Source organism: Oreochromis niloticus, linkage group LG1 (assembly GCF_001858045.2).
Source record: "Oreochromis niloticus isolate F11D_XX linkage group LG1, O_niloticus_UMD_NMBU, whole genome shotgun sequence".
Classification (NCBI taxonomy): domain Eukaryota; kingdom Metazoa; phylum Chordata; class Actinopteri; order Cichliformes; family Cichlidae; genus Oreochromis; species Oreochromis niloticus.
In genome coordinates this window covers 29,799,988-29,823,604 of record NC_031965.2, presented here as the reverse complement: position 1 = coordinate 29,823,604, position 23,617 = coordinate 29,799,988, and the positions used below count along the sequence as shown (strand labels likewise).

The window sequence follows — 23,617 nt, the reverse complement described above, 5'->3', positions numbered from 1 at the left end:
TGAAATGTATGTGTTTCATAGCAGGGGAGCTGTATTTTAGGTGTGATTAAATGTCATAGGACCAACTTAACAGAACCGTTATATATTACACTTAAACTCACATGATAACTGAGAGAGCAACAGCTTCTCTCAGTCCACTGCCAGTTGTGAATTAGTGAACACGGAGTGTGAATGGAAATTAAGCATGAAAGCTCTTGTGAAACAGAAAAAAACCCACTTAATTTCACATAAGCTATGCTTAGCCAAAGGGAAATGCAATCTATGGTAAAGCCTTTCACACTTAACAGGAGAACAACATCAGCAACAAAAAAAGGCCTGTTTACTGCCCATAAAGGCATAGTCCACTGGTCTTAAACAAGCCAGTTGGCAAACACAGCAAGATTTAAGTGTTTAGGAGAAAAAAATCAGGTTAAAAGGGTTAATCCTATTTTTTGTTGTCACCCGCTCCAATGAACTGTCATAACGGTGCTGTCTTTGCTAAGCACAGCCAGCAGGCATACTGCAAGCACATCATTGACACTGGGGCTGTGCAGTTAAAAGAGGCTATATTTAGGTGAGGCGCGCAGTTTTATCAAACCTAGGCTAAGAAGATTCCATCAGAGGTAGAAGCAAATCTCCCCAACCTTGGGCTAAGAGAAAACAGGGATTTACTAAATGCCTACAAAGGGTAGAGGAGAAGCAAAATCAACTGAAAGGGGTCAGCATTACGCCACTAAAAGAGATCCATAAATAAGATTGCTAGTAGTCCTTCTGGTGGGACATTAAGTTAAGGGTACAGGGTGTGATTTTTCATTCAGCTCTAAAACTATCTGGGGCTGTTACTGAACACACATAAGAAAGATAATGCTTTAGACAATGTCATAACTGCTGCAGTAAACATCTCTTAAAAGAGAAGAACTACAGCCCTTTACGAGTAGACACAGGCAAACGTAACCTCGACTTCCCAAATTCTAATCAATGGAATATAGCCTGCTCTCAGAAATTGATCAACACTTTCAATAGCATTTCACAACACTTGGATATCATTTATTAGCTTTATATGAGGAAACGCACCCTGTATTGATCAACATTACCAGCAATCATCAGCTCCCAAACTCTGTGCAGACTTTTTCATTTATAGGTCAAACTCTGTTTAGGTATGTTAAGATATTTCATCTGCTCAGTTTATTATCTTAAAGTATACAATGCATTATTTTGGAGATAATTAAAAGAGGCACTATAATAATGTAGGTTACCTCAGTCAAAAACAGCATCATATCGATCATTCTCTGTAAATGGCTCAAAAGGAATTTAAACACTTCAGTAATGCAACAATCAGTGTAATTCCTGTTTCATTTCACTTCTTCTCCATTCAAATTCCATGACAGAGTACATGCAGGGATTCAAAAGCCCCTAACCTGGCTAAGCATCTTAGGGAAACTTTCTAAATGCTGCGGTGTCAGTTCCAGACATTTAAGAATATGCCCCAGAGCCACTCACTGAGATATGTCCAGCCTAAATTTGCTGTGATGTTTCAATAGCTCTAAAGTATACTCTTGAAAGCTCTGACGAAATCATAGAATCACCAGATCCACTTTGCAAACTGACCAGATGTAATCAGATAGCCCACTGAGAAAAATGCTCAGTCAAGATATTTCATACATCTGCTCTGATTTAGCCAAGTCTGGCTTTTCTACTATCTTTCGGTGTCACTGGGATCAGAGTCTTCCCAAGCTCAAAAAGTGCAACCTGCTCTCTGAAAGAAGAAGAACTATACATGGGTGGTCTAAAGTCAACAAAAAAGTAGATCTTCAATGGGAGAAAATGGAGAGACAGTGAGTGACAGGGCTGTAAATGGCAAAGAGCGGACAGAGAGCACTCTATGAGTATGAGGAGTGTCATGAGTATGCATTTATCCTACTAGCATGTACCACTATCTGCTTTGTAGACTGTCATCCTGCCACTAATTGCGTCTGTGTTTTATCATGATGCCTTGTTATCTCCCATAGGGTCCTTAATGTCATGTCAAAGGAGTCTCCTGACAGCCAGACACAGAGTAAACATCGGCCAGTGTCCCCTTAAATGAATTCAAAACCTCTTTTCACTACAAGCAAGAACCTAACATCAACAGAGAAGTGGGACTTGGAGAGAGATGGAGCAATGGGTTTTCTCTCACCACAGATGAGATGCTACGATAATCGAGTGACTATAATACCTGTTACTGGTCACTGTGTACACCATTACTTCAAGACCTTACTGCAGGATTGCACCAGTGCTGGGCCAAAGTTTTCATCACTTTGCAAGCTGCTACTCAAACATGGCGTAAGAAAAACTCACAAAAAAACCCAAAACATTAGTATCTAACTCCATTCTGAGGTCAAAGGGTGAGAGGATATGAGCATGAAAACAAACAAAAAAAAAAACAGTAGAGAAAAGATGTAAAAACAGTGACAGAAAATAAGCAGTTGGACAACCAACAAGATAGATTAACCAGGGAATGCAGCAGTTTTAGGAAACATCCAAGTCTTCAGGACATAATATAGATGCAAATTGATCACCTTATCTTTATTTTTTAAAGCCATTGTTTCTGGAAACATAAAAAGTAGAGGTAAATAAAACCAACGTCAATAAAGCTTTAAAGCTGTTGGAAACTCTTCAGTGATGCAACATTCAGCATGAAATGAAACTAAATCTCAGCGGCTACATTGTATCTGATTTTCACTGGTCTGCGTGAGTAAGCAAAGGCTTATGTGCAGGATTTATCCTTTTTGTTGTTATTGTTTTTTTTCTTAGCTCTGTAATTTCTAGATGCCAAACATGGTCAGGACTTAGCTTTATACCTACTAACTTTGCTGGAGCCTCTGTGCGATTGAAAACTGAGTAACTTGTTATGGCCAAAACTGGTGTGGAGAAAAAGGGGACGTGATATCTGCTGTGAGATGGTGCAGATAAATCACCCTATAGCAGAGCGGAGTGAGCAATCTGTCTCTCACCACTGCCTGTCTCATAATCCAGCCATTTGTCAAAGTCTTTGAGACACCCAGCGTGTGGCAGGGCCAGGCCAAGCACATTGATCCAGGTAAGTATTTCCTCTCTACTGTTTCATAAGCGCTACATACATTTGTGAAGCTTCAACTATATAGTGGTACATTGAAGTGAATGAGTTATGTTAGCAATGGGATAATGCCAATCGCAGGTGATCTCGATATTTGATCTTGTAAGACACAAACCCTCATCTTCTGTGACATAAAACGTATTGAATGTCCCTATAATATGCTGTATTATGGTATAACTGTCACCTTTACATGGCCATTCTCCTGATCCACCTAAACCTACTGTTTTATTTTGCATATTCTGCTAATTAAGTCTGAAGTTAACAGAATTTATCTGTGTAGTTGATTCTCTAATGACGAGCATCTCTGATTAAATTATTAATCATTATTTTTATTGCGTCCATCCCCCAGAGTACTGCATTGATGACTGTTTAAATGCAATTTCAGAAGGATGGCGGGTGGGGGGGGATCCACCTGGGATGCAGACAGGGCTTAAAAGGTCAACCTGTATGTACTAGAAATAACAGAATCTCTGTGAGGAGAAATGAGAGGGCTGGTGCTTCAACATGAATACAGTGTTCATGTTTTAGTTGCCATTATATATAAAATGATAAATAAAGTCTTTGGGTAATTTCAGGGATAAAATAAAACACCAGGAAATCATTGAGCTTGGGGTACAAAAGGATGGCTTTCTTTTCCCCTTGAAACCTCATTGCATTGTAAAATGAATGAATCCAAAACACATGGCACTTAAATAGAAAAGCACAGACTAAGAAATGCAGTTGTAAACAGTATTTTACTCAGGTCTGTATAAAAAGTGTCCCTGAATGCTCAATAGGAGACATCAGAGAGAATTGATAGCCTACAGGAAGTGTTTAAATCCAAGAAGTCTTAATTAGCAATTCCAAACATGCTGACATTTCCCATAAAATACACTGTGCTGTGTCTGCTTGATTGCTAGAAACCAAGTGATTTCTTGTTTTTGGAGTTTTCATTTTTCAAGGGTGTGTCACTGCATTACCTATAATCAAAGTAAAGAATGCTCTGTTGGGTTTCCTTTGAAGATTACACCTACAGTACCTAATGTGTTTTTATGGTGACTGCTTTTTTGAACAGCACTGATTGCATCATGAGCACAACTGTTTGAATAATAACTGTCAATCTGCCACATTCAGAACAAAGAATGACAAAAATAATGAAGACTATAGTAAACTGTCACTGTAAATCATCAGAGTTACTATCACTTCCTAAATATTGACTTTCACCCCTTGAACATAATTCATATGTTACATAGAACATAGAAGGTAGGCATTTTGAAAGCTTGTGTAAAACACCCATTTAAGAACATATTCTCTCTATGGTGAAAAGTAAAAATGTTTTACATTCACCTGACACTTTATTAGGTTTTTATTTGTTATCCCTTGCTAGCACTAGGTTGAACTCTTCTTTGCCTTTAGGACTTCCTCAAATCGTCAAATATTCCTCCGAGATTTTGGTCCATCTTGATATGATAGCATCATCCAGTTGCTCCAGATTTGTTGGCATCCATGATGCCAATCTCCTGTTTGACTACATCCCAAAGGTGCTCTATTGAGAATTGGTGACTGTGAAGGCATTCTGAGTTAAGTGAACTCACTGTCATATTCAAGATACTAGGTAGAGATTATTTGAACTTTGTGATCTGATGAATTATCCTGCTGGAAGCAGTGTTCAGATTGATACACCGTGTTCACAAAAGGATGGACATGGTCAACAACAACAACAGTCAGATAGGCTTTGTGGTCAAGTGTTAAAGGGACCCAAAGTTTTCCAAGAAAATATCCCCCTCAGTATTACACCACCACCAACAGCCTGAACCCCTAATACAAGCAAGATGTAGCCTCGCTTTCATGTTATTTATGCCAATTTTTGATTTTACCATCTAAATGTTGCAGCAGAAATCAAGACTCATCAGACCAGGTGCAAATTGTAGCCTTGGTTTCCTGTTTTTAGCAGACAGGAGTGTCACGCAGTGTGGTCTTCTGCTGGTATAGCACATTAGCTTCAAGATTCAATGTGTTGTGCATTCAGAGAAGCTCTTCATGAATATAGCATATCATTATTTGAGTCACTGTTGCTGTCTTATCAGCTCAAAGCAGTGTGGCCATTTTCCTCTGACATGCCACACACTGGATATTTTCTTTTTCAGACCATTCTCTGTAAATCCTAGAGATGGCTATGTAGGAAAATCCCAGTAGATCTGCAGTTTCTGAAGTACTCAGACCAGCCCATCTGGCACAAAGAATCATGCTTTGTTCATAGTCACTTAAATCACCTTCCTTTCCCATTCTGATGCTTAATTTGAACTTCAGCAAAATGCACTTATAGTCCAGTGACACTACATACGTTTATTATTTTCCAAACATTTCTATTAACAACCAGTAGAATAGGTGTGCCTAATATGGCTTTCGGAGACTGTATTTACCTCTGGTCAGTAGGACAACAATCACAATTGCCAAGTCAAGAAAAACGACACTAAAATGTTAAAAGAGAAAAGTGTGTCTTGGCTGGCTAGATTTGTGCATCCAACTGGAGAGATTATAAACTGATGTTGCATTGCAAAGGATGGTGAACTAAGAAGGGCCTACGTCAGGCATACCAGCTGGGTGACATGTGGTACTAAGAAAAAACTATTTCCAACAGGCTTTCCCATTTTCAAAATGCATGTGATGTCCAGACAATGGATATAATCTCACCTCAACAACATTACCATCACTTTGCCAAGGTTAAACTCTGACTAATACATAAAGCTGAATTAAATGCCATATCAGGTGCAGAAAAAATGCAATGCAAAAAAAAGGGCCATTCTTCCACAGTTGTGGTCATGTGTCCTCATTAAATACTCCCACACAAGTGTGCCTGGCGAGGTCATGCAGCACCGTTCAATCATTCTGCCACTATGACAGGCAACCTTCCACCCACCGGCCACGCACATCCTCCCTGGGCTCCCTCCATTAAATAAATTGTGCTGTAATAATCTCTTGGCTCCCAATATTGGTGGCTGAGCACAGAAGCCTATTTTGATTACCCCACTTTCAGGCCAAGCCAGAACCATCTGTAATCCCCATGTTTTACCATCACTACATTAAAGAAGGAATTATTTAATGGAGACTGAAAGAGAAATGGTGTCATTATCCTATGCTTTCTGAAGCAGACATTTTCCCCACCTTTCTATGTAGATTAGCACTATAAGAAAATAAGAAATGGTTGGTGGCAGATCATGCTTACACTTTGCTCTCTGAATGTCAAAAACATATTAAACTGGGCTACAAAAATGCAGGCTTTAGGCAACTGGCACCCAGAGTGTGACTCCCGCTCACCACAAGGAGGAGAATCATCCTTGTTCCAATCATGTACTGTATGTTGCTCCATCTCGTTTTTCAATAAATCCAACGATGGAAAGCTGAAGGCCCCATGAGACCCAAACAAATCAATGGCAAAATGTAGTCTCAAATTAACTGTAGTGAACCTGACTGAAATAGAGAATGCTGTTATTCAATCAGATCCCCTACGCTCAACACACAAACATAATACACACAGAAACGCATGTGAGCACTCAGACTGGTACAGTAAGCATGCTGTATCCTCAACAGAAAGCCAGCAGCTGTTAGTGGCTGCTAGTGCTTGATAAGGCTGCTAATTCTTGATAAGACCTGTAAAGCTAAACTGCACAACTTTTAAAAATATCTCTGAATTCATTAAGTGAACAGTGATGAAAATACTTATTCCACTGATATCTTACAAAGTGTAAAGGCAGCCTCTGTAGAGGCAGGACAGCTACCAGCTTTATTCATATCAAGTACACTGAGTTCTTAGTTGCCAGTTTAACAGTAGCTATGATGATAATTTGAGAAATTTTCTACTCTCATCAGTTTGAGGTATTGGGTGGCAATAAATTCTCACTCAAGCACTGAATCCAAAACTAGTTAACAAAAAGCAAATGGTAAGATACAGCAAATGCCTTCAGCAACAAGAAGTATAATTTTATCTAGTCTGTAAATTGCCTAAAAGTTGACTCCTTTTACTTTTACCTCTGCATTAATGTGCATGGTGGTTACTTTCTCTTATATGTTCTTTGCAAAAGAATATCAGAAGCAAAGTTGTAAAACATGTCAGTTCAGATTTATTATTCCTGCTGTCTAAAACACAACTGAATGCACATGAGGAATAAAAGGCTGTTGTAAAAGTGGACCTTGCAGAAGAGATTTGCCTTACTGTTCCAAAGGGATTTAACTGATTGACAGAAACTGCAGGACAGCCGACCTGATTCGGAGAATGCGATGGCGGTAAAGTTCCAAAGCTTAATAATAATAATAGAAATAAAGTTTGAATGCATGACATCTTCTTTTCGATTTCTCCAGGGAATTGTAGAAGACTTTCCAACAGATGTGTCCTCTGGGCCCTGAATTGCTAGATAATTAAAAGGCTCTTCTTGATCAGAAGGTTGCATACTAATATTGCACCTCATCAGTTGTGTAGAAGTCTCCACAATGCTGTTCCATTGACAGACTCTTTTCAAAAGGCTCTATGCAAACAGGTAAGAAAATAATAATCACCTGGTTTCCACCATAAGAAGAAGACAGAAGAGCCATTCTGTGAGAGGGATGTCGTTCTGTCAGTCAAGCACCAAAATATCCTGTCTATAATATTCTATGACATTTATTGCTCTTTATTTCAAGGACATGCTGTATTGATAGGTGTCAGCTCTATCGCTTTTTCATGATTGAGACAGGAAAAAAACTTGCAGAAAGGATATCTAAAAAAAAATCCAGTCTGAACCAGAACATAAAAGGCAATAATTCAGCACCAATCGCATGTATTGTTCAAATACCCTATAAAACTCCCACATATATTTTACAGCCATCACAACATTAATATTTTTCCTTATACAAAAGGTACATTGATAAACCGGTCTTATTTTTTTTCCCGTCACCCTCTGGCAAACTGACCGCATCTGCTCACTGTGAGTTGCTTGCTCAGAATCGAAGGAGGCTGTTCAGCTTTGGATCTGGAAATGAGGCTGTAGATTGGATTATGATGCCATTTTTAATCTGCCTTTTTCCCTTGCAAGATATTGCTCCTCCCCTGCTTCTTAGTGTTATACAAAACTTGACAAGAGGAGATTTTGCTGAATTCCGCTACAGTGATGACTGTGATTCCTTGTGACACTCTAATTTGAGCTTATACAGCCAAAGCTTTGATGCAGACATGGGAATGAAACTTTTAGTCACAGAGACCCTTCTCCTCTCCAGGCCCATTAAAAGGTCCCAGATATCTCCTTGTGTACTTTAATTACAGTCATCTTGCACCGTCCTTTTTCCTGATTTTGAGGTTGTAGGCATTCATGTGTCTTCTTTCAGCTTCACTTTGTCAAAAATTAAATACTAGCTCAGACTCAGTGGCAACAGACTTTCTGGCCTAATGTGCTATGTTTTCCCATCTTGCTTCTAAATTGGTCTGAAATGCTTTTTGAGAAATGTGACTACTGTTTCTTTTTTAGAAAAAAACAAGAGGTTCTTTTGATATTGACTCCATTAAATAATTTAGCAAAATGAAATGAAATGTGTCCTTTGTCTTTTTCATGTTAGTCACAGCAAAATATGCAACACTCCATGCAGAGTTAAATAAAGCATAGACTTAACTTTTCACTGTACTGATTGCGTGCCACATCTGTGGTTTTAATTGTAGAGTTGAGTGATTACAAAATCATAGTGCTGAGTGCTCGTAGCACAAGCAAATGGTTCTCAGATCACCAAAATGTTTAATTATGGTAATATACAGTATCCATCATCATACCCCAAACAAGTGGGTGGCCGACCTCATTTTTTTTTAAAATTACTTCTCTCTCAGTGCATCTGTTTATTTTGACAGATCTCAATGACAGAGTCAAACAAGTATATACTTCAAAAAAGAACAGAGTCCTTGTTGTAGGATGTTGCTCAAAGACACTTCAGAACCAGTGGCTGGTGCCAAATCTCTGACCTTTCAGTATCAGGACAGTCTCCCCAAGCACTAAATCACCCTTCACCTGACATTTAACATGGTGAGTAAGAGAGCAGAGGGGTCAGAGAAAACACAACCAGCTGGGAGGAGCATAACAAAAATGGCAAACTGTCTAATACATATCTCACATCATCCTGATGGCATGTCCTAAATGTGTTTGGATTTACATAAAGTCATCAACAGTGTAGAGTATACCTGCAAACATATATATGTATGTATATATGTATCCCTCTCTCACTCCCTCTTTCTCTCTCTCTCGCTATATATATATATATATATATATATATATATATGTATAAACGTGTATGTGCGTGCACACGTGTGTGACTGAACACATTATCAAGCCCACCCAATACTCACATACACACCTGTACGCTACAGTATCGTTTAGTATACATGAATGTAGTTTGGTTTAAAAGGCTATTGAAGCCAGTCTTACTTGTTAGTTAACAGCCTCTGTGTAGCCATAAATCAGAGATACTTGGCTAATAAAAAAAAATGAAGGGCAATAAAACCACAGAGTAAACTGCAGGCCTAAAAGAGAGTGCTGTCTCTCTCCATTCATGTTTGCTGTCACTGAAGTAGGAATAAAACATGATCATTTCTAAACCACTCTTGAAAAATGATTTACATTAACTGTAAATAAAATAAAATAACCCTATTTTTAATTTAAAGTAGAAAGAAAAGGACATTACAATAATTTAGAAATTATTTAAATGAAGACCTAATCATGAATTTTAAGCAAAAATGTCCTCCATGCTGAGATTTTTTCTAACTGCTGAAGAAACCACCAAAGAGAAATGAATATTTCATACTATATAGAATTTATTATATAAGAAGGGTTTAATCCTAATTGGGACTGGGTTGTGTCATGTGATGGGTTTTTGTATAACAACTAAATGTGTCGGCAGGCCTCTGTAGCAATATATATCGATACACTAAAACTAATGAATGCGAAAAAAATCTGAATTACTCTGTGAAATTGGTTCATTCTAAGAATTCTATTTTTTTTTTAAAGTGAATGTTTTAGACTGGAGATACAGTCTTTAAATGTGAAAGAGTAAGGTGGAAAGGTGGTTAGTAGAAAATTTAGCAAAAAGGAAAAAAAATGGGCTTCTGAGCTGAGGAATGCCCCAGTAAATGAGACATACCATGAAAAACATCTGGGCCTAGTCACAGTAACATCATGTTTTTGTGAACCTTTTCCCTTTTGAAATAAGCAAGTGTGATGTGACTAAATTTACCTGAAATCACTGTAGGGGTGAATTATCCAAAATCCGGCGGATTTAACCCGCTCTTGCTCTCGTTCAACCGCCTTCTCACTTCCAAACATCCTCAGGGAGAACTTGTTGACCCCTGGTTGAAGCATTGCTCCTAACTGTCTGTGTATGAACCCAGCCTGATATAATCTCTCGTCGTCCGGCAGAATTTGATCAATGCCATCCAACTTTATAAACCCTGACTGCTGGTCTGGAGAATCATTTTGGGCACCACCGCCACCGCCACTGCTGGCCTCCTGCGCACCTTGATCCGGCTGCCCGTCACCCATTGCTCCAGGGGGGCTCTCTTCGCTCGGGGTAACATCCCCTTCAGTGATGAGGCGTCTCTCCTCCGCAGAGTCTGAGTCGTGCACATGTCGACTTGTGATGGACGAAAGGCTGCCTCGAAATCTCCGACAATCTCCATTTGAGCTGGTCTTCATAGGTCTCCCTATGTCCGTCTCCATGATCACAGATTCCCCACTTTTGGTCTCGCCGATGCCTTTGCAGCTTCCTCCAGAGGTCGGCGACGGTGACGGTAAAGGCTTCATCCTAATGCTCTTCCTCCGGGTGTCCTTGTCTGCGTCTTCTCCTTCACCCATTATAGATGCTTTCTGTCCAATGTGCTGTGGCAAACTGTAGAGCCTTTTACGCATGGAGGAGTGCAACCTGTCCATTATGACATTGAGACACGCAGGAAATATTAAATAAATCCAGATTGTTAGCCTGTATTGTATTGGTTATTGCCACAAGCCCCGCGCTCCCTATCTGTTTGTGAGAGCGATCAGTCTGGAGCTAATCTGAATCCCTGAAAGCCTGCTACACATGACACGGACCGCCGTGGCTCTGCTGAAACAGATGAGGAATATTCTTTTTCATAATCAGACTACCTGACAGTTTGCATATGTCCTCACACACAGCCTGGGCGGTCCGCTTGGCCACTGCGTCCCCGATGTACATCTTTGTGCCGTTCCGACATTGTGCGCAAAAGTGGAAAAACTGCCTGAAAGTCACCTTAGCGTGACATGTGAGAGACGTGCCGACGGTGATACGGAGACCAGAGAAAGGTCATGCACGACGAAGGATGCTCTTTTTACAAGACGTCTTGCCAGCTTTCATAAAACAACGCAACAGAATCGTGCAAAAATACAGTAAAGCATTCCAGGGACCGCTGACATCACTGTTCCATAGTCAGGGTGCGTTTTGGTGAATTGTGAATATTCATGATGCTGATCTATTGGGTTGCCATAGGAGCGAGAACTGCAAATAAGCTCAGCCCACCTTGTTTAAAGGGGAAAGCTCTCTCCATTCTTAAAATGTTCTCCCGTTCTTTTAAGTTAAGGCTACAGGTAGCCAACATGCCCATTGTTAAAACATGATGTTGTCTTCTGTTGGAAGAGACCAAGAACCCTGCTTGCCATCGCTGTAATCAGTCTGATCTACTGCGTAATTTGCGCACACTAATACAAACGAAGCTAGAATAGGCACGTCTATAATTTGGTAAGAAGCTCTTGTATAAAATTGTTGGTATACGGGTGGATTCTCAGATGGGAATAAACAAATCTGTGTTCTCCTAATTCAAGATTATTTTTCCACTTCCGTGTATTTATAACACTTAGGATGTCACACCCTTTTGTGCTCATTGTTCCTTTTATTTTCAGCCTAGGATGATAAAGAAAAAAATAGGCTAATGGATTTTGTCTTGTGAACGAAGCGTTATGATTCTTTAATTTCATCAATGCCTTCATTGTGAATGTAACTTTTGTTTTTGTGTTTTGTTTTGTGTGTGTTTTCTTTTTCCTGTCTCATTTCATTCATTCACAGTGCCTGCAGCACAAGTATGACAGTTTCATTGCTTGGACATCTTTCACTCATGTCTTCGGTACAGCTTTACAAATGCTACATTGTTACTGTAATAGCTGGTCTTCTTAAACAAACCCAGGATAGTTGTGTGCAGAAGCCTTACAAAAGCCTTTTAAAGCTAAAGCAAATTTTATCAGCAATATTTTGTAGCTGATTAAAACACTAATTAAACAAGCCTTTTTTCACTATTAACAAATTATCTTCTCTTGTGTCACTTCCCCAATGTCTACACTGAGAAAGATCACTGCCAGCAGTTTCTGAAGAAAGGTTATGTATTTAAATTTCGACAAAAAACTTTTATCATCTATTCTAGTGGATATTGCAGAACTGCAGACACTGAAGAAAAATAGAAGGCAATTTGCTAATGCAAAACAGCTACATTATAATTTAGGGAATCTCTTTTACTATGCTGAATTTACATAATGTAACTTCCAATTCCCAAAATAAATAAATAAATAAATAAAATAAAATGAATTGGATCCTAGCCACAAATACCTATACAACATTTAGTGAAAGCCATCCTAATTGACACACTAATACAAAGCAGTCCCTTTCTGCAATTCTGTTAACAAGACCATTTACTGAGTCAATATTTTTAAGAACTTTCAAAAATCACCTGTATTGGAACAGTTATGTCCTTTGAATATTAATGACTGTGAGTTATATAGGTTGCAAATTAATTACACAACTTAACTAAAAATGCAAGAAAACATGTTTTATGACATTTCAATTGAAGATAAATAATACAATTTGTAGCAAAGAAAAGAATAAATGATCAATTTGTATAGTGTGTAAGAAATGCTTCCCTCTACACCTGTGATGTCAAACTTCCCTCCGACCCAGTGGGTGGGTTTGCAAACTGTGAAAATGACAGAGCAGGTACAATTCTGGACTTTTTACTGCTTTTTGTCCTTAAGAATAAATCACATCATGAAAGACTGAACTGATGATTTCATCTGAAATAGTTTTACAGCTTCCTGACTGACAAAGACAAAGATGACAAACGCAAACCATTAAATAAAAGAAAAGGATTTCCATTAAATGACAGAAAAGTTCTTGTTTTTTATTATTGATGAACAACGACTTCCTTTTTTGATTTTTTGTGAAGTAACATAAGAACAAAGTCCAAGTTTGTTGTCACTTTCTTTATAAATTTTACAGTTTTATTTCTTAAAAGCTGGGCAGTGCAGTGGTTACCACTGTTATTTCACAGCAAGAACATCGTGAGTTTAACTGCACAAGAGCCTTTCTGTGTGGAGTTTGCATGTTCTCCATGTGTTTGTGCGGGTTCTCTTGGGTATCCGGCTTCCTCCAATAGTCCAATTATATCTAATTTGTTGGGTTAGGTTAATTACTTATTCTAAATTGCCTATAGGTCTAAGTGTGAATGGTTGTCTGTCTCTTTCTCTGTGTCAGATTGGCAATTGTCCCCAACACTCCTCTATGGTAGCTGAGACAGGCTCCAGCCTTTTCCACCCTGAAAAAAAAAGTGGAAGAGAATGGATGGATGGATTTCTTAAGAGTGCAAGTCCACTAACTCATGCTGATGGATTCATTGATGTAGTACAGCACAATTTTTTGTAATAAGATTTGACTCACTGAAAGAGGTAAAACACATCAGGTGGTTTGTAGGTGTTTATTTTATAGTTATTAGGTAAAGTTCAAGTCGGCCCACTTAAGCTCAAATGGGGCTGTGGCCCAAAACTAAAAGTTTGGCACCCCTTCCTTACACACCGACTCTAGGGCAGAACTTAAATCTACCACAATCTGTCTGCATTACTCAGAACTCTAAATATTTTTGAATAATGCAATATTTGCAATAACGCAAATATTATTAACCCTACCTGTGTTTTTCATCTTCTGTCTCACATCATACCTTAGCTTGGGTGTGGTCACTGGTGTATGCAGATATTTGAGTCTGTATATATACCTTTGACCCTGTGTAAATGAGAGAAAATCCAAAATCCAAACTAAAATCTCGTGCACCCAAATCCTGTCTTTTAAGGTAATTAAAGATGCATTCTGTAAAATCATTTCTCCCAGGAAAAGAGCAGTTCAAAGGAATCATTAAACACCCATAATTACCATGACATGCATGGCCATGATCAGTGTTTGTAAACTTCTAAAGACGACTGTATGTATATATCAAAGAGACACAAACTGGGAGTTACTTTCAAGCTAGAATGGTCATTTTGAAATCGTGCCCTGAGAACAGAAAACAAAATTAAAATAGAAACTGCCAAATGCACTGTTGTCTTAATGTGTAGTCCATTAGGACATATTGCCAGCTCTTATCCCAGTGAACAATATCACTGAGCCAGCATTCAACAATACTGGAGCACTTGAACTGATACATTATAATTAGTATTTAGCTATCATTATAACCACATATTTAACTATTAATACTGGAACATTTCAGCAGTTTCTTATGCTCAAAATAAGTCAGCACTTACATTAAACCAAAAGTCACACTTGAGCTGTCAGAGAATGGCTGGAAAACGATCAAGCTGTCCACCTGCATCTGAAACTGGAGTCACACTCCCACTGTACATCCATGCAGCATCAAGTGTTCCAGACTTCCTGTGTCACATGTGGAGACATGAGCCAGCTTCCTGCTGAGGAAGTGATGCTGAACCTTGGGTTTGTAACATACACTGTCATACCCTGCAAACCCACATTTTCTTACCACTGTATGTATTGCACTGTAATACTAACATTACACAAGTATTGGGCAGTGTTTTAAAGTAATCCAAATCAGCACTGAGTGTCATGTCTCTTTAATATTACTGTCACCTCTGACTACTTAAAAAAAAAAAAAAAAAAAAAAGCCTCGTTCGTCTTCGCGCGCGGTCCATGTTTCGTTCAGGCTCCTCTGCTGGCGCTGGATTCTTCTATAGCTGGTTGGGTTTGACAGAAAATATCAAAAAAACAACTCCGCTGCTGGAAATGATTGCCACTCGTATTTGGAAGTTAAAACGCTACGGGCGTTTCATCCCTGGCTCCAAGGAAACAGGTGTAAAACCGTGGAAGGTAACTGACCTTCATTTAGTATTACTAAAAAGCTTTGCCCTAGCTAGCCAAACTTTCCTAAGCTAGCCTAGCTGTATTAGCTTTCTGTCTGACATTAACTTCAGTCAGTGCAGTGTATTGGCCAAATACGCACACAAATGAAAAACTTACTTAATATATTGTTAATTAGGATTTTTATTTAGAACCCACCTCCTAGTTAAGGAAACGTAATAAAGAGGAGCTTTCCTTTATCACCATAACTGCTGATGAAACCCCAGAGTGGTGTTAATCATCTCTAATAGCAACCATTTTACTACGATCATTTTAAGTTATCTCTCAGCCTTAGTTAAGCTATAGTATAATACCTACAGTATTGTGAAAAAGTCAAGACTGAAGACTCATCCAGGTCACAAAAGAACCCATAAGAACATGTAAAGAACTGCAGGCTTCACTTACCATAGTTAAGCTTCCAAGGTGGAAAAAATCACTGCTGACCATAAAGACCATAAAGGCTCGTCTAGTTGATGGACCCATGAATTCTGTTTTCTACCAGAAAATGCTGAAGGAGAGTGTCCGTCCATCAGTTTGTTCCCTGAAGCTCAAGGGCACTTGTTTTATGCAGCAGGACAATGGTCCAAAACACACCAGCAAGTTCACCACTGAACGGCTTTAGAGTGGGCTTGTCAGAATCCAGATTTAGATTTGATTCAGATGCGTAAATGCGTAAAAAATGACATTGGAGGGTTTTTCCTGATTTAGAAAATCACTATTTAAAAAGTATGTCTCGTATTTTCTCTGGTTATGTTTTTCTAATATTAAAATGTCTATGAATACCTGAAACATGTCAGTGTGACAAACACTCAATAAATAAATTAATTTCTGGAGGTGGGCAAATACTTTTTAACAGCATTGTATATACTAATACGAATTTATGGATAAATATATTTTTACTGTTTTGTATGAATATAAATAAGAGCACATATTTGAAAAAACAACTTTGAAAAAGGTAACATTTACATACTGCTTTAATTTAGGGTTCTGTACATATTTTTACATAGTTGACCATCAAAGATCTTTTTTGAACTAGGGAAAAAATGATTTACAGTATTTTGCTTTCCACTTAATATCAGATGGAATATGTGCTGACTGGAAGCACCTTTGTTTGATGGTTTACTTAGTTCTTCTGTAATTCCCATCCCTAATTTAAATTCAGTTTTGATATTCATATAAATGTGTGGTATAAAAACTTAGTCACATGTCCTTCAAGACATAAAATCAAATCTCTGGGAACAGACTAAAAATAGAACAATAACTTAACTCAAAGTTAATTTCCTTAATTTCTATGAGTTGCAGCATAAAACAACATTAAAACTACCTTCATTATACTATGTAGTAGCAGGAGGTACTTTGGGTTCTATGTCTTGCAGTGCCGAAACACAGAGACACTACAACTGCAACATATCTTACATTAATTTTCTCTTTCCTCTAATGTTGTCTCTCTAGGAATATAGACATATTAGCTGCAACATTAAAATCAGTGTTTCTGCAGGGAAACCAGAGGTGCTGCAATTCATGGATGTCACTTGACAGGAACCACCTACCGAAATATTTTTTGCAGACCAAGACCCCTCTTGGCAATAGACCCTCCTGTTTGCAGCCTGGCAGTGCCTATTGCCACACTCCAAAAACTGCTCAAGAACAGCTCAAGGAGCACAACTAATAGCCCAAGGCGTTGACCCAGACTCCAAACTCCCCAGATTCCCAATCAAATAGAGCATGTACTTGAGCTGTTTATGTGCTTTCGGTATTAAACATGAAAATGAAGTAACAAACAACTGATGGTAGAAAAAGCCCATTTATTTAGATAATTACTGCATTTTTAAAAATAATTCTATTCAAAGTATAAAAGGAGGTATGTATTTCACTGGTTGTACCGACTGGTTGTATGATTATCTTTTTTTTCTGTTTCTGTATTTGTTTTGTTTTCTTCATGTTTGAAAAACTCTATTCCTTGTGCTGTTTTCTTTCATTAACTGCACCAGACTCTAGATGGCAAGCTAGAGCTGTGTATTTAATTTAATGACACCAATGAATGAAACCAAAGTACATCTATATCATAGGGCAGTTTAGAGACATTGAGTCAAAGCATGTTATTTAAACTGAGCTAAATCGCATTTACATTGATCACACAAGATTATAGCATTGTAAATTGTAAAATTCAGTGAAAGGCAAGTTGTGAGCATTGAATTACAAGAGTTTATCTGATTAACTTTATAATGATAATGAGCTATTCCAGATACTAATGAGCCATATTGGGTAGTGCATCTTTTTTGAGAACATTTTTAATTTTCAGGAAATTGTATCAGGTACACATAGCTTTGGGCTGTTGAACCATGACTTAAAATGTAGCAGAAACAAAAACATTACTGTCATTGTTATATTAATAAGCTACATTATTTATCTTAATCAGTAAAAAATAACAATATTATTGATTTTAAAAAGCATCCTTTAGAAATGCATATATCTGGTTACTGCCTGGAAAAGCAATGACTAATTCAATATTTTTCTCTTCATCAGGTACTTGAGACAAAGGACAACAAACCTGAAATTGTCCTCACAATTGTGGAATCTGGACACTTGCTGGTCTTGCAGGGACAAGAAAGCTTGGTAAGTCAAGTAGGTTACTGTTTTTTTCTCATAGATTTCTCAGTTCGCACACAACATACAAAAGATTACACATTAGTTGTTAGATCCCGCTACACCATATATTTTGTGGTTGTGGTTAGTGTGATGGGTATCTTTTTTTATTTATTAACTTTTTATTTTGACTCACTTCACAATTGGTTGAAATTAAATAATTACAAAATCAGATATGTCTAATAAAAAAATGTTTGAATTTTGACTTAATTCCTTAGGGAAAAAAATTAAAATAAGAGCTTGGTTGTGTTCAAATAGTGTTTTATCTGGAAGATTTCTTATTACAGATTAAAATATACTAAATGAGAGAAAATGTAATCTGCTTGTGTTGTTTATTGTGTTGTTTGCATGTTTAAATATGCTAGTTCTCGTTTGGCAACTAACATGTTTATTGTGGTGTACCTTTTTATCAAATTATGTTAATCAAAAAATGATTACACTTACAGTTGTTGAAATTATAGTTGTTTGTATTAGATCACAGCTTATTTATTTGTTGTTTGTCCTACCCCAAAATTATTGCAACACGATATAACTTTCATCAATTATTAGCCATCCACTTTATTAGGTAAACATATTCAACTTCTTAACACAAATGTCTAATCAGCTAATTGCATGGTAGCAACTCACCACATTTAGGCCTGTGATGGTCAATCAATAGTCAATGGTCTATTAACCTGCAGAAGTTCAAGCCGTGCATGAATGGGAAGAAAGCGGATTTAAGTTACTTTGGCGTTAGATTGGTTGGACTGAGTATTTAAGAAACTGCTGCTAGGATTTTCTAATACGACCATCTCTAAATCTTGCAGAAAATGGTCTGAAAAGAGGAAATATCCAGTTAGTGGCAGTTCTCTGGGCATAAATGCCAACCAAAGTGTGCTCAAAAGTGTCTCTGAATACACAACACATAAACCTTGAAGCAGATAGCAGCAGCAGAAGACCACACTAGTTGCCACTGCCATCAGCTTAGAACAGGAAACTCAGGCTACAGTCCACACAGACTCACCAAAATTGGACATTAGAAGATCGGAAAAATGTTTCCTAGTCTGATGACTCTTGATTTCTTCCACAATATTTAGATGGGAGGGTCAGAATTTGGCATAAAACAACATGAAAACATTGATCTATCCTGCTATGTATCAACAGTTCATGGTGGTGGTGGTGTTATGGTTTGGGGGATATTTTCTTGGGACACTCCTTACTACCAACTGAGCACTGTGAATATTGCCAACAACAATACTGACCATATCTGTCCCACTTATGACTACAGTGAACCTACATAAATTCTCTGGTGGCTGCTTCCAGCGTGATGATGTTTGCAACGGTTAGATAGTCTCAAACTGGTTTCTTGAAGATGACATTGAGTTTACTACTCAAATGGAGTCCATAATCACAAGGTCTAAATCTAACAGAGGAATTTTGGGATGTGGTGGAATAGTAGATTCACATCATGGATGTCCAGCTGACAAATATGCAGACTCTGTGTGATGCTATTGTGTCAGTATGGAACAAAATCACTTTTTTGCATATTACACCTTAATGAATATAATGGGCGATGAAAAAAGGGTCCAATCCAGTACTGGTAAGCTGTAATAAAGTGGTTGGTTAGCATATGTACATATTTCTACATACATTTCCATATATGTATAATACTTTTTTTTTTTTATCATTTTTTTTTTTTTGTTTAAATGGACAAGGCTCAAAATGTTTACATAACATAGTCGATGTAGTATATATGTCATTCTAAATAAACTTTAAGCATAATAATAAGAGAAAATGTTTGGAATTTTCTCTGCAGATTTTTTTGAGATCTTAGAAAGTAATCTGGTTTCCAGACAAAAGGGTTCAATCAAGGCCATATGAAATATTCTGTTGAAGAGCTTGACATTTCAGCCCAAATGTGAGGGGATTTGACTGACTTGTTTTGGATACATCAAGCCAAATATCACTCTGAGCTTCTAAATGCAAGTTCAAAATTACCTTAATAATGTTTCTATACTATTACTAATATTCTAAAAAGAACTGAATGCTTTTTATCAATTTAAGAAAAAGTATTTTCTTCAATTTCTTCAAGTTTTCCTTTAATATAACAAAGAGTGCAGTTGGTCGATAAACACACTTATTAAAACTTGATGCTTTTTCATTGACATTTGAGGATGATAGTTCTCCTATTGCTTGCCATGTGTGATTTTTACATAATGCAGAACGATGGCGTTATAGGACTACAGAGCGCTTGCTCCTTAATATAGTGCAGTTGTTCTAAGTCAACCTTACTTGACTAACCTACATTGTTATTTTTAAAGTTAAAGCAAATGTCTGTTTACAGGGTTTTTAAGTAATACCAGGCTAATGTTTCCTTATAGCGTGTTTACCTGCTTTTGTGAAAAATCTTAACAAGAGCCTCAGAGCGGAAGCTTTAGGGTTATTGAGCAAATAGAGACCCCTGCAGACAGTTTTTGGTAGCAATTTGTTTTAACAGGTTTATTAAACTGTAATGCTCTTTTTTGTACTCTGGGTTTTCTAAATAATTGAAGCATTTGGCTTCAAAATAAGAGTATTTCGCATTGTATTCATGTATATTATTCTTTATGTATTAACATGTCAAAATGATCAAACTGTTTTATGCCTTTGCTGCTAGAGGTCTTTGTTCTCTTATCTTTTCTCAGGATACAATTCCTTTGCTGTGTGGCTCAGATTCTATTAAAGTACACCAGAAATCTGATAATCTGATCATTCGATTTATTGTGAAGGTGAGTGGTGAGATGCATTTCAATCCCACAGAATTTATCTCAACGTCCATGGCAATATCTTAAACCCCTTACAAGCTCAAGACCATTACATTCACAACATCATAACAAATTGAAGGAGAATACTTACAAAGCAGCAAATTTTAATGATTAGGTGGGGTTTTTTTTGTTTTTTTTGCCTGTGACGGCTGCCTTGTTCTTTTGTTGCTTGAAGATTACATTTAAGTGTCTAAATACCCGAGCTCGTTTTCCACAGATTGTGTTTTTCTTGGCGCAGTTTAGACTGACAGATACAGACTGAGTGTATTTGTGGATTTCTGCAGGGTGAGAGCCGCATGATAAGGATGCAGTTTGATGGATGCAGCATGGCAGAGGCTATAAATGAGTGCTCAAGTGCTGTGGAAAAACTGATGGAGTACATACCTGTCACCACTCAGGATTACGCCCCACCACAGCCTAATCAGCCCCCTGCTGCAGTCCCTGCATCAGCAGTACAGGTCGCCCAGCTTATATTTTATTTAATACAATTTCAACGTCAAAAACAGAACTAGTGTATGTCCATGCATTTAAAATATTTTACCAAGATGTCCACAACAAGATGTCCACAACATATGTGACTTTACTTTTTTCTGGGATAGTCTTTTATGGAACTGGAAAAGGAGCAGCCTTTATTGTGTAAATTTAACAAGTATATCAACATAATGTAAATTGCCATAACTAAAGTTATCACTTAGGCATTACTCTGTGCATTTTAAATAGTGGTATCACAAGGGTGTAGTCAGCTTCATCTATATAAAAAACCCAGATTGTACTCACTAGATGGTGCTATTGACAATACTGTCTTATTCTTAGAGGTCACACTGCAACTACAGTATGTGACAAAGACTATGAAATATACAATCATTAGCCAATAACAGTAAAAGATAAGGTTTAGAATACAGCAATTTAAACAGATTCATATACTATAATGCAGGAAAGGATTTTAAATAGTTTATGAATTTAACAGTTTGAAATGCACAACCCTTAAGCCCTGATAAAAGTACTTCTTGATAATGCCTTTAACATTGAAATTGCCGATTATGAAAACAAACCAGCATTTATAAAACACAATAACAAAAAACATGCTCTGAAAACTTTTCAGCAGTTGTAAGTTAAACTCTATAAACATACTGAACTATTGTAGGGGTGAGACAATTTCTTTAACAATCATACTCATTGTCCTTCATAGCAGTAAGCCAGTCATCGTTTCTTTATTTATTTTTAAACTTGAAAACGTTCATAACATATGATTAACTGCAAACCTAATTCTTCTGCTTCTGGTCTTCAGAGCATTTTACATGAAGGACTGGGAAAGGAACGGACTCCACTATGGGGTTGAATTTGACCTTTAGAAAACAGACAGAATGAAGGAGCTGAGATGAAAGGATTTGAGGGGTGGAAAACTTTCAATTAGTAATAAGGCCATTGATTGGTCTCTTAACCCTCTGGTGTCAAGCTGTGCATATCAAATCTTCTTTTCTTCTTTTGTGTTTCATCATGTGCCAGCAGACTTGTCAGGAAAAAGCTGTGGGAGTTAAACCTGAGGTTGTCCAAGGAACTGTGTCCATCAAACGTCTTACCCAGGTATTGATTGTGACGTAAGAGGCAGTAAAGCTAACTGCTATTAAAATGAAGCTTCAACTATGCAACGTGTTAATTGTAATTTTGCAGTAGGCTTAATTTGGAAATGCAAAATGATTGTTGTGTGGCTTTTCTTTTAAATTATAAAGGCTGGCACAGGGTACGCAATCAGTTCCTTTTTTCAATTTTACTTAAATATTTTCTGCACCTCCCACAGCACTGCTTGGGAGACACTGCTGTGACTCTACCTCGAGTATATCAACACAGTTCTTTTGGACAAGGTGACTTAGAGCATTTCCTGCGTGTTTGTCTGCTGGATCCCACCTTTTATGGATTTGTAGAGAAGGTGGAAGGGGAGCTGAGGAAACTGGTTGAAGAGTAAAGAATCTTAACAACAGCTCAAGGCAGAAAGGTCAAGTTTGTGTGTGTGTGCATGTTCGTGTTTTTTTTTTTTCTTTTATTTGTTCGTGTAGGCAGTGCCCGTTGGTGGAGTGTTTTGTTGCTTTGGTGCCAGTGTTCTTTGAAATTATATTACACATTAGTTGTTATATTACATGGGCCAAAGAGGATGCTTTGAATATCATTAAATTTGTTGATTAAAGAACTTGCAAAACAAACATTCATTTTTACATTTTTTATTTAAAAAAAAGAAAAAAAAAACTATTGGTCTCACTTATATGTTTGATCGTGGCTATGTACTCTGGTCCCTCGTTCCCACCTTAATGCAGGTCCATTTCCACTGCACCACACATGGATACATTGTATTGAAAGAGGAGTCATGCAGCTACAGCAGTGAATTTTGCTATGCCAGCTTCCAAGTGATCCCACAATATTAAAGCTTCACTGAGTAAAACAAACTGCCCTCCATATATCTATTTAAGAATACATATTGCATAGGATTATAGCCATGCTATACAGTTAAAGAGAGGAACAAAATAAAAATCAGTTAATGAAATTGGGAATTATAAAAAAAATATTTTTTACACCTTTCCTATCATTTGAACACTCATACTTCAACATATACAAGACACCTAAGTTACTCTGGAAAGGAAATAAAAATAATACGTATATTATTTTTGTTAAGATAGTTAAACACACAGTAGTCATTTTCTGTAAGCACTCTCATTTAAATTTAAATACTGCCAGTCATTGAAGTCATTGCTTCAGACATTGAAGCCCTTGCTTCACAATAAAAGTTCTGTTAAAAGTAGACATCTTGTCACAAATCAAATATAGTTAAATGACCATGATATGCTGTACAAATTTTCAAGAATAAAACACACACATATATATATATATGTATACACACATATATGTGTATATGTATATACATATATGTATGTATAAATAT

At 37.4% G+C, this 23,617-nt stretch overlaps 2 protein-coding genes and 1 long non-coding RNA gene across 4 annotated transcripts in view; 1 reads left to right on the top strand and 2 right to left on the bottom strand.

Moving 5' to 3' along the window:
* hcn4 (hyperpolarization activated cyclic nucleotide-gated potassium channel 4) overlaps positions 1-12,790 on the bottom strand; it is a 71,583-nt gene extending 58,793 nt beyond the window's left edge. The window contains exon 1 of the mRNA XM_019360172.2: positions 10,319-12,790. Coding sequence (XP_019215717.1) covers positions 10,319-11,010 — 692 coding nt within the window. The 5' untranslated portion in view covers positions 11,011-12,790. The remainder of the gene's footprint in view (positions 1-10,318) is intronic.
* A 45-nt stretch (positions 12,791-12,835) lies between these two features.
* LOC102076947 (uncharacterized) lies at positions 12,836-14,796 on the bottom strand. The gene is made up of 3 exons (XR_265655.4): positions 14,650-14,796; positions 14,041-14,134; positions 12,836-13,673 (listed from the first exon to the last, which is right to left on the bottom strand). It is a non-coding gene; the product is annotated as an uncharacterized LOC102076947 (long non-coding RNA).
* A 131-nt stretch (positions 14,797-14,927) lies between these two features.
* rec114 (REC114 meiotic recombination protein) lies at positions 14,928-23,269 on the top strand. Of its 2 annotated transcripts, none has more exons than XM_003437651.4 (6): positions 14,928-15,226; positions 17,783-17,872; positions 20,566-20,649; positions 20,970-21,143; positions 22,195-22,269; positions 22,484-23,269. In XM_003437651.4, exons 1-6 carry the CDS (start codon positions 15,050-15,052, stop codon positions 22,646-22,648), a joined length of 765 nt encoding a protein of 254 aa, XP_003437699.1. In that variant the 5' UTR covers positions 14,928-15,049; the 3' UTR covers positions 22,649-23,269. The 2 variants fall into 2 exon arrangements, with proteins under 2 accessions (XP_003437699.1, XP_013132903.1); XM_013277449.3 differs by having other exon boundaries at positions 15,014-15,226; positions 17,783-17,881.
* The last annotated feature ends 348 nt before the right edge of the window (positions 23,270-23,617 follow it).